At 39.2% G+C, this 13558-nt stretch overlaps 1 protein-coding gene across 1 annotated transcript in view; it reads right to left on the minus strand.

The window, feature by feature from the left end:
- The window catches only part of ALDH1A2 (aldehyde dehydrogenase 1 family member A2), a 99432-nt gene that overhangs the window by 46152 nt on the left and 39722 nt on the right, over positions 1 to 13558 (minus strand). Inside the window, exons 4-5 of the mRNA XM_073618808.1 lie at positions 10444 to 10573; positions 220 to 281 (exon numbers count right to left, since the gene is read on the minus strand). Of these exons, the coding sequence (XP_073474909.1) occupies positions 220 to 281; positions 10444 to 10573 (192 nt within the window). The remainder of the gene's footprint in view (positions 1 to 219; positions 282 to 10443; positions 10574 to 13558) is intronic.

A 13558-nucleotide genomic window follows, 5' to 3' on the forward strand; every position in this document is an offset into this window, starting at 1 on the left:
TCCCAGTGCTTGGGAACAGCTCTCCAAGTTGCAGATTTAAATCCCCATTAACCTGTTTAAATAAGCAGCTGTAGGGAGGCTGATAAAAATATGCCAATAGAAGCTGAGGATTTTTTTTTCTCTCCTCTTGCTTAACAGAAATGCACAGCTGCAAAGCCCCATGTTGTGTGCAACTGCAAGGAAAGTCACTCAATGAAAATATAACACTGTGATACTCACTGGGATGATCTGTCCACATACTCCGATAGGTTCATGTCTTGTAAATGTAAAATAATCGCCATCTAAAAACATGTTGTTACAGTTAGTGAAATGTATATCAGAAAACAATGAGTAAGCAATTTAATGTACATCAAACATAATAAATAGGAAAAAAACAAATAAAGCCTATGTTTTATACAGAGAGTTGAGAAAAATGAGATTGGGCAGTGCTAATTTAAATTGGAAATTGAGAGGCAATATTGTAGGAATGGGCACAAGGGCTGTCAAATTAGGGTTATCATTAAGAAGATAGATAAAAGGCCACAAAAACCTAAACACAAGTTGATTTATAGAACGATCAATAGTTACAATATATAATATTGTATAAAAATTTAAATTCCAGTGTTCTATGTGGTATTGAGCCACTCTGCTTGTCAAACTACAGAGTTTGTAAAGAAATATCTGCTTCCTTTTTGTTCATAAGAGGTTTATATTAGAGCAGATATTCAGGCAGACAGGTACATAGTATCATCTAAAAGGCAGAGAGCCATCGTGGTTCTAGTAATCATTTCTCAACCATCAAAGTGTATCATTCACACTCCTAATAAAATGCATAAACCTATTAGCACCTGTGCTTGTCTTAAGATCAGACTTCTGAGCTTATGGAGGCCACTGGATCCAAGCTCAAGGCTGTACACAGGGCCTTCATCTTTTCATGTTAAGATTAAAGATAACCAAAGATATGCAAAAATCCAATAGGAATTTTTAGTTTTAAGAACACTCTATTTTCTAATCTTTAGTGAGGTCAGATCAACATTAGTTTTCAACTGCACTGACAAGCAAGGTTAGAGAAGCCAGATGGAAAATCTTTCTCGAATTAACACATTTCTAACAGTGTATATAGTTTTTGTTTGGGAAAGTCTATTCGCTTCACAAATGAATGTTAAAAGCAAATGAAATTTCAAAGTACTTTCAAAGGTTATTTACCAAGTTAACAAATGTACTGAAAATTTTCATAGAAATTTGTACACATCTACTAGTGTATAACCAACTTAAGCCCCTCACTCTAATAATGACAAGGACAGCCATTGGCAATAGTTCAATGCCAGAGCTTCTGTGTCCAATACAAGCCTATTGTTCTTATAAGCCCATTCGATGGTTTTCCCGAAAATAATCTATAATAGTTAATGGGGGGCTGCAAGTGGATTCTGTCATTCATTGATGCTACTGGTAAGTTCCCCTTATTTCTTAATGTTATCAAATCATATATATATTGGAACTGAAGTATATGTTAATGGATCACTCAGAATAGTCTGCACCTCCAAGACATGCAAGCCTATTTATTAGGAGTGCAGAAAGATCATTGACAAACTGTAAACTCTAGTAGTCCATATCAACCAAATTTCACATTACTGAAATCATGCAAATGAAAGATGCATGTTGATTGGCTGCTATGCATTACGATAAATTGTTTATTGTCAGGGTTCCTTATACAGTCTTATTGCATAAGCCAATAAGTTCTTTTTGGATAAGCCTAATAAGGTTGCCAACCTAAGCTGCTGGCAAATCAGCATTCTCAAATTTAATTTTAGTGACAATAAACAAATATATCTGAAAAAAATTCTTCTTGTATGAGCACACTTATAAACGTATATATTTGTTGCCAGTAGTGCCTCCACCCTCCCATATCATTTTTCCTCCGAGTTCTTGACATATTTTATATAACACTAACAGCAGGTGGTGGGTGGAGGAGAAAATATTTATCCTGTGCAATGATTGCTATTCTTCTTCAATAGTGACATTATTTGGCACCACATTTTACAGATCATGGTCATCATAAATGATGATGCCACTGGAGCACTTCCCGTTTGGGAATACAGTTTCAGAACTCTGCATCTGTTTCTCTTCATATATAATCAATATATACATTTCATATCCAAGAATAAAAAACTATATGTATGTTGTATTAAAGAACTTTAAAATTACCCTGCAACAAACTTGGACAATTCAGACAGCATATGATAAAGAGCAGTAAAAATCTTTTAAACAATGATTGGTGGATCCAGAGATACAGGTTGCATATGTACAAGCAAATCTAAAATTTTCCAAGCAAAAATTAAACTTGCTCTTCTCCTCTACCTCCATAACCTTCCTTCGTTGTATTGAGAGGCTTCACAGACCAATAAGAAGACATGGGAGGAGGGAGTTTTTTTTGTTTTACAGAAAAGTTTAAGATTTAAATAAAAACGTTGCTGTCTATATTTATGAATCTACTGATCAATTTCAACTGACAGGATCCTCTGATTATGCATTGTTTCTTCATATGCTAACTATCAACAGCCCAGGTTTGTGGCATGTTAATTTTAAAGGACAATATGTTTCCAAGGGCAGAACACTTGAATATGTAGCACCAATTGTTGTTTTTATTGAGGCTGTTATAGCCTGGATAAATGCCATTATGTGACACTAAATTCACTCCTGGTACAGCTGACAAAGAAATAGGGTCTTTCTAGGACTGAACCCAAGGACATAAATTCAACACAGGAATCTAAAAAATATTTCCAGATTAATTCATTTACAACATATAAATGTTTTAAGCGCTTGCCGACCAGCGCACGCCGATGTACGTCGGCAGAATGGCACTGGCAGGCAAAAGGGCGTACAGGTACATCCCCTTTAAGAGGCGGTGTTGCAAGTGCGTGCGCGCCGGCCACGGTCTTCATGACCGCAGGTCCCACGGACTCGATGTCCGCTGGGTGCCTGGGATCATGTCAGGGAGAGGAAGAACGGGGAGATGCTTCCGTAAACAAAGCATTCCCTATTCTGCCTAGTGACAGGACAGTAATCTACTGCTCTCTGTGATCGAGAGCAGTGATCACTGTCCCGTGTGTTCAAGCCCAGCCCCCTCACAGTTAGAATCACTCCCTAGGACACACTTAACCCCTTCACTGCCTCCTAGTGATTAACCCCTTCACAGCCAGTACCATTTACACAGTAATCAATGCATTTTCAATCGCACTGATCACTGTATAAATGACAATGGTCCCAAAAATGTGTCAAAAATGTCCGATGTGTCTACCATAATGTCGCAATCCCGCCATTATCACAGATCGCTGCCATTACTAAAAAAAAATAAAATAAAAATAAAAATGCCATAAAACTATCCCCTATTTTGTAGACGCTATAAATTTTGCGCAAACCAACCAATATACGCTTATTGTGATTTTTTTTACCAAAAATATGTAGAAGAATACATATCGGCCTAAATTGGGGAAAAAAATGTTTTTTTATATATTTTGGGGGATATTTATTATAGCAAAAAGTAAAAAATACTGCGTTTTTTTTCAAAATTGTCGTTCTTTTTTTGTTTCTAGCGCAAAAAATAAAAACCGCAGAGGCGATCAAATACCACCAAAAGAAAGCTCTATTTATAGGGAAAAAAGACATGAATTTTGTTTGGGTACAACGTCGCACGATCACGCAATTGTCAGTTAAAATGACGCAGTGCCAAATCACAAAAAGTGCTCTGGTCAGTAAGGGGGTAAAATCTTCCGGGGCTGAAGTGGAGAATGAAATATGATGCACAATACAATATTATTTTTGACACACTACAAAGATTACTTATATATTTGCATTATACTGAGTGTCCCATTTCACAGGCAACAGATTGTAGTCAACCATTTTGCAGATTACTGTACTTCATCAGGACAATCGGTGAGAGGGCTATAAGACATCCATGCAATTCCATTGATCTCAGTATAGTGGTCACAATTCTTTTATGGCATCATATGGTCATGGCAATCTAAGGCTAAACTTATTTCCACAGAAAAAAAGGATAATGGGTTACTTCTATATGGGCCTTAAGCAGATTTCTCCAAACTTTCTAAACAAATGCCCAGTTTACTGTCCTTCAGACTTTAGTAGCCAGTAAGAATAGAAAATGCCAGAGCATCAGCGGAAGTTGTACATTTCTCAGGCTTGGTGGTCAGCGATATTTTAAAATTTAAATAGCACCTGTGGTCAGTAGGAGGTATAATGCCCCATCATTGGTATTAGTTAGAGGAATGGTGCCCTATCTTTGTTGTCAATGGTAGGAAAAATGTCCCATTGTTGGTGTCAGTGGGAGAAATAGCTCCTCACTGTTGGATGCCAGTATCAATGGGAGTAATAGTGCCTTATATCAGTGGTAGGAACAGTGCCCCAAAGATAAAGGTAAGCAAAGGGCCATATCTGGCACAGGGGGCACAGTTTGGAGACCACTGGACTAAAGGATAGAGAGGTCCAGGGCATAATGTTGTCCTGTCACAAAATTGTTGTGTTGGAAGAGACCTCCTCCCTACCCAATCCACAGAATTTAAATAGATAAAGTGAAACTATCTACAAAATACATTGACTGCAACCTGTTACCTGTAAAATGCAACATTCAGTTTAATGCAAAATATATTGTGTTGTGCATCATATGGCGGTATGATTATTTCAGATTTTTGCGTTTCAAAGCGGTACAATTATTTTGCATAGAAATTTGGCGTTTTATATTGTAGGTCTGTAATTCTTAGCAATAACACACTTAAATCTGTCCACCAAGAGTCTAGTAGATATCCTGGGAATGATGAAGTTTGAAACACAAAATCATAAAGTATAATATAATAAATAAATATAAATAATAATATAATAATAATAAAATACATTTCCCCATGATTCACTATCGCTCAATTCTGCAAGTGTTCTAATTTACTATCACTGTTTTCTAGCTGGTCTAAAGCCACTTTTGACGTAAAGTGACACTTTTTGGTTGCTTTGGACAATCTCCAGTTTCCAGGCAGAAAGAACAGTATATATCATATAAAACTGCATGCAGGGCATGGGCCAAAGCATTGGGGACAAACGGGAAGTGAAATGATTTCATACAGTACTGTGATCTGTAAGATTACAGTACTGTATGTGTTATGATTTTTACATTTCCTTTAATTTGCCGCCAGGCTCCGCCCCCGTGCGTCGCGACGCTCGCAGGGAACGGAGCCTGGCACAGAGAGGCTTCGAGCGGAGGACACAGCCCGCAGACACTGCGGGGGGACATCACAGGACAAGGTAAGTAACCTGTACCAGGATCCTGAGATGTAATCCCGAGTGTGGCTCGGGGTTGCCGCTAATGGTGCTGCAATTTAACCCCGAGCCACACTCGGGAATACCATCAGGGAGGCTACACTATTGTTTGATGTGATTATATTGATGTTTTTTATGTCCCTTAGTGTTATTCTAAAAAGTCCCAAGTTTTTTGTGCACTGTAATTGTTTTAGTGTTCAGCATGTGGGCATTTTTTAGTACTGTCCAGAACTCCCACCTCCATGAAACATTTTTCTATATAGAAGGCATTTATATAAAATGTGCAAAAACTTTTCCAGTGCTCATTGGCAGCAGAAACTTAAGAACTAAATGTGATTTGTACATTTTTTTTGTCTTATCTACAAAAGGATCTTACTTCACATGTTCAAGATTCATTTTTTCTTGTTTTTATATCTTCCTTTCCTGTTTTTACCATAACTGAAAATTAAGTATGTATGCATTGTGATTTTATCACCAAAACAACTGTCTAAATCACTTTATTTGTCTCAGTGACTTTTGAGGGAATGTTTCACTTTACTCTTTGAAGCACATTATTTTCGTCATGCACAAAAGAGAATGGAGAACAGTGGTTAAATAAGTGAAGTGTCCTAGCAGCAAATCTTAATTTCGTGGCGCCAGTGGCTACAGCAAATTAAAATGTTTCCTCTGTGCATTGAAATTGGAACCAGAGTTGTTTTATTCTTTAACATTAAATATTAAATAAATTCAGTTTGAGAGACAACATTTTTTGTGTTTTAGAAACGTATCAGCTTTACAGGTAATACAGAGAAAGACAGAGCTTGTTTCAGGAGAAATCCCTTTCATAAGGGTTGTGTTGCACTAGTGATATTGCTGCTAGTGACACCTTGCCAAAAACAAAATCACCAGACTGCAAGTTAAAGAAAATGTGGGTTGGGCTGGGTTGGACAGTAAGTAGGTAAAGACACAGGAGAAGGTAAGTGGAGTTATAGTGATTTTGTTGCTGGTGGCACCAGTCCATCAAAGGCCTAATGCCCTGTACACACGGTCGGACTTTGTTCGGACATTCCGACAACAAAATCCTAGGATTTTTTCCGACGGATGTTGGCTCAAACTTGTCTTGCATACACACGGTCACACAAAGTTGTCGGAAAATCCGATTGTTCTAAACGCGGTGACGTAAAACACGTACGTCGGGACTATAAACGGGGCAGTGGCCAATAGCTTTCATCTCTTTATTTATTCTGAGCATGCGTGGCACTTTGTCCGTCGGATTTGTGTACACACGATCGGAATTTCCGACAATGGATTTTGTTGTCGGAAAATTTTATATCCTGCTCTCAAACTTTGTGTGTCGGAAAATCCGATGGAAAATGTGTGATGGAGCCCACACACGGTCGGATTTTCCGACAACAAGGTCCTATCACACATTTTCCGTCGGAAAATCCGACCGTGTGTACGGGGCATAAGAGTTTGTCCCCATTCACACCTGAGTATTTCTGATGCACAATTCCTGGAGCGTGAAAATTCTCAACATGAAGAATTCCATTATTCTCAATGCGCCCGTTCACACCTGAACATCGTGTCACTTGTTAATTGATGCATGAAGCTCGAAAAAGTATATGAGCTCCTTTGGGGCACATTTGCACATTTTTGGCCCCATTGACTTTAATGGGAGTGCTTTAAAAATACTTGAAAAATGCATTTTTCAAGCACTCCCATTTAAAAGTCTATGAGGCCAAAAACACATGATTCAGTTCCTGTACTACATGTTGCCCATCAAAATGCATAAAAACATGTGCAAAGAAAATACCTCTAAATCATTTGGCTATACTCACACTAAGGGGTTAATTTACTAAAACTGGTGAGTGAAAAATCTGGACAAGCTCCCCATAGAAACCAAGCAGCTTCCAGGGTTTTTGTCAACGTTTAATTGAACAAGCTGAAGTTAGAAGCTAATTGGCTACCATGCAAAGCTGCGCCAGCTTTTGCACCCTCCAGTTTTAGTAAATCAACCCCTAAATGTGTTACTGGAGGCTTAGTTGGCCTTTTTGCAGTTCAAACTGATGGTTTTATTGTTTAACCCCCCTAGCGGTATTCCCGAGTCTGGCTCGGGGTGGATTTTCAATACCAAAAGCAGTATCCCCAAACCAGCCTCGGGATCGCATCACAGGATCCAGGAAGAGTTTACTTACCTTGTCCCCTGGATCCTGCGATGTCTCCCCGCTGTGATCTGCGAGCCGCCGTGTCTCGCTTGATTCACAGTGCCGAGCTCCGTTCCCTGCGAGCGTTACGACACACGGGGACGGAGTTCGGCGGCAAATTCAAAAAGTAAAACACACAGTACAGATACAGTATACTGTAATCTTACAGATTACATTACTGTATCAAATAATTACACATCGCCTTTGTCCCTAGTGGTCTTCCCAGTGTCCTGTATGCAGTTTTATATTATAAATACTGTTCTTTCTGCCTGGATACTGGAGATTGTCCATAGCAACCAAAATTGTCCCTTTACATCAAAAGTGGCTTTAGAACAGCTAGAAAACAGCGATAGTAAATTAGAATCACTCGCAGAATTGAGCGATAATGATTTGTGGGGAGATCCGTCATCAAACACTGAAAGTAACGAAAGCGACAATTCTGCAACTGAGCAAATTTCAGTGTTTTTGATTTGATTGCATTATTGAATAATTTTTATTATTATTATATTATTATTAGTTATAATTATTTATAGATATTTATTATATTATAATTTTTTATTTCGTTTTTTCAAACTTTATCATACGCGGGATGTCTACTAGACTCTGGTTTGGACAGATTTAAGTGAATTATTCCTAAGAATTACAGGCCTACAATATAAAATGCCAAATTTCTGTGCAAAATAATTGTACCGCTTTCAGCACCTAAAATCTGAAATAATCATACCGCCAGGGAGGTTAAATAATTTTACATGAAACTCCTGTTTAGTTAAACAAAATAATTTGTTTCAACTTGGTGTTTGCCCTGCTAGCCTTTACACTGTTATAAAAAGGACAGTATGGTAACATTTGAACTTGACAGTTTGCCTGATTAGAAAGGTCAAATTGGCTTCACATGTCCAGGAGATTTTGTTTTGTCTTTCTCTGGGCAAAAACAAGTGTATCTTGCTATTGGCTGAACTTAATGGATATACAGTCAGGTCCATAAATATTGGGACATCGACACAATTCTAACCTTTTAGGCTCTATACACCACCACAATGGATTTGAAATGAAACAAACAAGATGTGCTTTAACTGCAGACTTTCAGCTTTAATTTGAGGGTATTTACATCCAAATAAGGTGAATGGTGTAGGAATTACAACAGTTTGGGGAATTTTCCCTTGAGGTTTGTCTTCAGCAAGTGAAATGCATGCTCAATCGGATTCAGGTCAGGTGATTGACTTGGCCATTCCTTAACATTCCACTTCTTTCCCTTAAAAAACTCTTTGGTTGCTTTCGCAGTATGCTTTGGGTCATTGTCCATCTGCACTGTGAAGCACCGTCCAATGAGCATTTTGCTGAATATGAGCAGATAATATTCCCTGAAACACTTCAGAATTGATCCTGCTGCTTTTGTCAGCAGTCACATCATCAATAAATACAAGAAAACCAATTCCATTGGCAGCCATGCATGCCCACGCCATGACACTACCACCACCATGCTTCACTGATGAGGTTGTATGCTTTGGATCATGAGCAGTTCCTTTCCTTCTCCATACTCTTCTCTTCCCATCACTCTGGTACAAGTTGATCTTGGTCTCATCTCTCCATAAGATATTGTTCCAGAATTGTGAAAGCTTTTTTAGATGTTGTTTGGCAAACTCTAATCTGGCCTTCCTGTTTTTGAGGCTCACCAATGGTTTACATCTTGTGGTGAACCCTCTGTATTCACTCTGGTGAAGTCTTCACTTGAGTGTTGACTTTGACACGCATACACCTACCTCCTGGAGAGTGTTCTTGATCTGGCCAACTGTTGTGAAGTGTGTTTTCTTCACCAGGGAATGAATTCTTAGGTCATCCACCACAGTTGTTTTCCGTGGTCTTCCGGGTCTTTTGGTGTTGCTGAGCTCACCGGTGCCTTCTTTCTTTTTAAGGATGTTCCAAACAGTTGATTTGGCCACACCTAATGTTTTTGCTATCTCTCTGATGGGTTTGTTTTGTTTTTTCAGCCTAATGATGGCTTGCTTCACTGATAGTGACAGCTCTTTGGATCTCATATTGAGAGTTGACAGCAACAGATTCCAAATGCAAATAGCACACTTGAAATGAACTCTGGACCTTTTATCTGCTCCTTGTAAATGGGGTAATGAGGGAATAGCACACACCTGGCCATGGAACAGCTGAGCAGCCAATTGTCCCATTACTTTTGGTCCCTTAAAAAGTGGGAGGCACATATACAAACTGTTGTAATTCCTACACCGTTCACCTCATTTGGATGTAAATACCCTCAAATTAAAGCTGAAAGTCTGCAGTTAAAGCACATCTTGTTCGTTTCATTTAAAATCTATTGTGGTGGTGTATAGAGACAAAAAGATTAGAATTGTGTCAATGTCCCAATATTTATGGACCTGACTGTGTGTCTTTAGTCATTCTAATGCTGCGTACAGACGATTGGACATTCCGACAACAAAACCGTGGATTTTTTTTCCGACGGATGTTGGCTCAAATTTGTCTTGCATACACACGATCGCACAAACGTTGTCGGAAATTCCGAACGTCAAGAACGTGGTGACGTACAACACGTACAATGAGCCGAGAAAAATGAAGTTCAAAGCCAGTGCGGCTCTTCTGCTTGATTCCGAGCATGCATGGAATTTTGTGCGTCGGATTTGTGTACACACGCTCGGAATTTCCAACAAGTTTTGTTGTCGGAAAATTTGAGAACCAGCTCTCAAACATTTGTTGTCAGAAATTCCGACAGCAAATGTCTGATGGAGCATACACACGATCAGAATTTCCGACAACAAGCTCACATCGAACATTTGTTGTCGGAAATTCCGATCGTGTATACGCGGCATAACTGTACCTTGCTATGACTGCTAAGTGGCAGACAAATGTGTGTCACTCACATAAGTCAAGCATTCCATAAAGCAATGTAGACATAGTTTTGTGTAGAGAGGTGCAGTATGGTGTTACCTACCTGCTGGGATAGTCATGCCATGTATCTTGTCAGCCCAGCCAGCATAATAGCGGAGAGTTTTAATCACACCTTGTAGATCTACATAAAATGACTGCAGAAAAGGCTTGCCACTATTCAGGGATTCGAGTGTCTGAAAGGTAAATTAAGATGTCAGGGCCTCCAGTTTATAATAAACTTTGGATCAATGCAAAATAAACCCAAATTTAGGAGTCTGGATTTCTTAAACTGATAAAATCAAATTAAAAACAAATCAGCCTACTTACCGGAAATGTGTGCAGAATACTCCATAAAATCTTTACATTATTACACTAAAGACTTAAATCAAAGTGTAAAAACTTACACCTTGTTTCAAGAGACTTTATTCCTGCAGTTATATTTTCCGCTTTAAATTTAACTGGTCCGTAAAAAGTTACAGTAGCAAGCAGTCTGGTGATTGAATATTGGTTGCCATAAAAGGAAGTTAACTTGCTTCTTAACAGTGGACCGATATGATGTTGAATTAATAAAAGCAAATAGGCTGTTCAATTTGCAAACCAAGTTGCACTTCGCAAGGGAATTTGCACCAGAGCTTGGTGAATGTGGGGAAATTTCACTTTGCAAAGAATACCCAATCATGTTCAAGGAAAACAGAAAAAAAACTGCCTTTTTTTGTGTGCACATGATTGGATGATGAAAGTTAACACAGAGCTTCACCTCATTCATTAAGCTTGGGAAAAATGCCCTTAAAAAGTACCACTTTCTGTTCAGAGTGAAAAGACCATTTACCTTTACTAAATCAAACCCACTCCATCAAGCTTACTAATCCAAAGCCAATCCAAAAAGCAATGATAATGTGCAAAGTGCTATAACACATAGTTACTAGAAATAATCTCACTGGAATGACATTACACAAATCAAACTTGGTTTCCTTTGGTTACTGCATTTGGCATTTCTTTCTACTGTGTTAGATAGTAAGGCTGCCTTTGGGATGAGAAGCATTACACTTGACAGTTACTGTGTATTAAATGTACACATTGCTGCAAGAGTACAAGCTGAAATATGGAAGGTGTATTCCTCCTGGAGGTCTATGAACTATGTGTGTTCAGTTTGTAAAAGTGATATTGCATTATTATTAGATTATTGTTTAATAATCTCACCAAGTTCTGTGCAGCAAAAGTTATCCAGACATGGTATTTTTGCCAGTCATGCTTGACATGCTTTAGTGAACATTTACAGCAGAGAGCAACATCTGCTAGTTATTATGGGCACCAAGTACTTTTGTAGAACATGAAAGATTTAAAAAGTGAAGGAAGATCCGGCAATGGCAAGCAGTAACTGTTACTTGTATGCTATAGCTTATGTTGCCTACAGCGTAACCGGCATTAGGCATTTTAAAAACCTTGAAGCAGTGTCTTATATGTTAAGTGATATAGTACACATATAATAAAACATGAATACAAAAGAATGGTGTATGTCAACACTACTCAGTGAGGCTGATTTATGAAACATGAGTAAGATCTGTAACACTAGTGGAGGTGTTGTCCCTTTTAGCCAGTTAGGTTAAATCTTTCTTTTTCAGGGAAAACAAAATGAGAAACACAACTGGTTTGTGTAAGGCAGGCAGGATTTTCTTTTATGTAGCTCAGCAAATTTTGCTTTTCATAAATTAGTACCTCTATATTTTGATGTTTGTCTATGCATCTGTGTTGCCTTCAAGTAGAGTTGTCCAGCATAATCAAAAATCTGTTCCATCTTTGAATATTAGTGAGAAGGGGGGGGGGGGTGTTCTAAAGTTCTATAGAGCAGGGGAATAGGGGGGCTCTTTGTGCTCTCTTTGGGCCTTCAGACAGATTTGCCAGTCTTCTGAGTAAATCAGGTCCACTTGTAAACCAACCATTCCTGGGTTTGGAGTCAGCCAGATTTGGGGAAGTCTCTGGATAAAAAGCAGCTTCCATCTGTGCCTTGTGGTTTGCTGCAACCACACAAGCAATGTGTTTTGGCGTTTTCATTCAGATGGTATCGCAACAGACCACAGCAAAGCAAAAGTGGGAAGCAATCCAAAACTTAGTTAAGCTCCAAACTAAAGTGTCAATTGAGTAATTAGTTTAGTACTTGACTTAGGTGTCCATTTATGAAACTGTGAACAGTGGTGACCCCTAGAATTGCCGCTGATCTCAGTCCATTAATGGTTTATGAAACAGAGATGATCAGGGGAGAACATGTTCTCCGCCGATGATCTCAGCACACAGAGAAGCTGTCATTGTTTGACACAGAAACGGCCAGTTTATGAAGCTGCGATCTCAGCACTTCACTGGCGATCTGTGTCAGAATTCACACTCCCCGATTCATCAGCTCAGAGGTGGAGAATCGAGGAGTGAAGAGAGAATTCCAGGGGAACTGAGGAGGAAGGAGGAAGATTATTGACTTCCTCCTTCCTCGATCAGACCCCCCAAGACCCAAGAAGTAACCATGTCCCCCTGCCATGTCTATTGTGTGTATATGTTAGAAGGCCAGTGTGCTGGCCTGAATTTATGGGAGGAGCCCGGAGGGTATTTAAGCTGACCACTTCCCCTTCCTCTTTGTCAGTTTCAGTGCACGATACTACATGTCACTGTGCTGACTCTTCCCAGCTTACCTTGTGTTCATAAGTCTGTGCGTTCGATTATAAGTGGGTTTGCGGCATCTTCGTCGGCGGTTCTCGCTTGCTGTTGCAGGTAGGGTTCAAACCTTTTTGTTCATATGCAATGTTACCATTGGATATGTTTCCTATAGCTGCAAACTTAGATTTGCAGGCTCGCTCTGCCTTGCTTGTCATCCTATCCACAAACATACGATTCGTTCATAGATCCAAGCCTCTGAGCAATTGTCGGTTGTTCTCTGATATCACTCGATACAGGCTTCATTTTCTCATAGGATTCACTGTCTATGGGGTTGCCGTCTCATCCATTTGGAGATCAGCATGTATTATTTGCATGGGTTCTGTGTCTGATTGAGGTGGTAATTAGACCCACATGGGGCCTTGTCTGCACTTTGATTAGCCTGGGGGGCTGGGTGGTTGGTATGTGTTCGGTTTTAGAAGTAAGGTGTGGTATACACGCTGCAACCGATTTGTATTGGATTCACTTCATACATCTTA

Source organism: Aquarana catesbeiana, linkage group LG03 (assembly GCF_042186555.1).
Source record: "Aquarana catesbeiana isolate 2022-GZ linkage group LG03, ASM4218655v1, whole genome shotgun sequence".
NCBI lineage: Eukaryota > Metazoa > Chordata > Amphibia > Anura > Ranidae > Aquarana > Aquarana catesbeiana.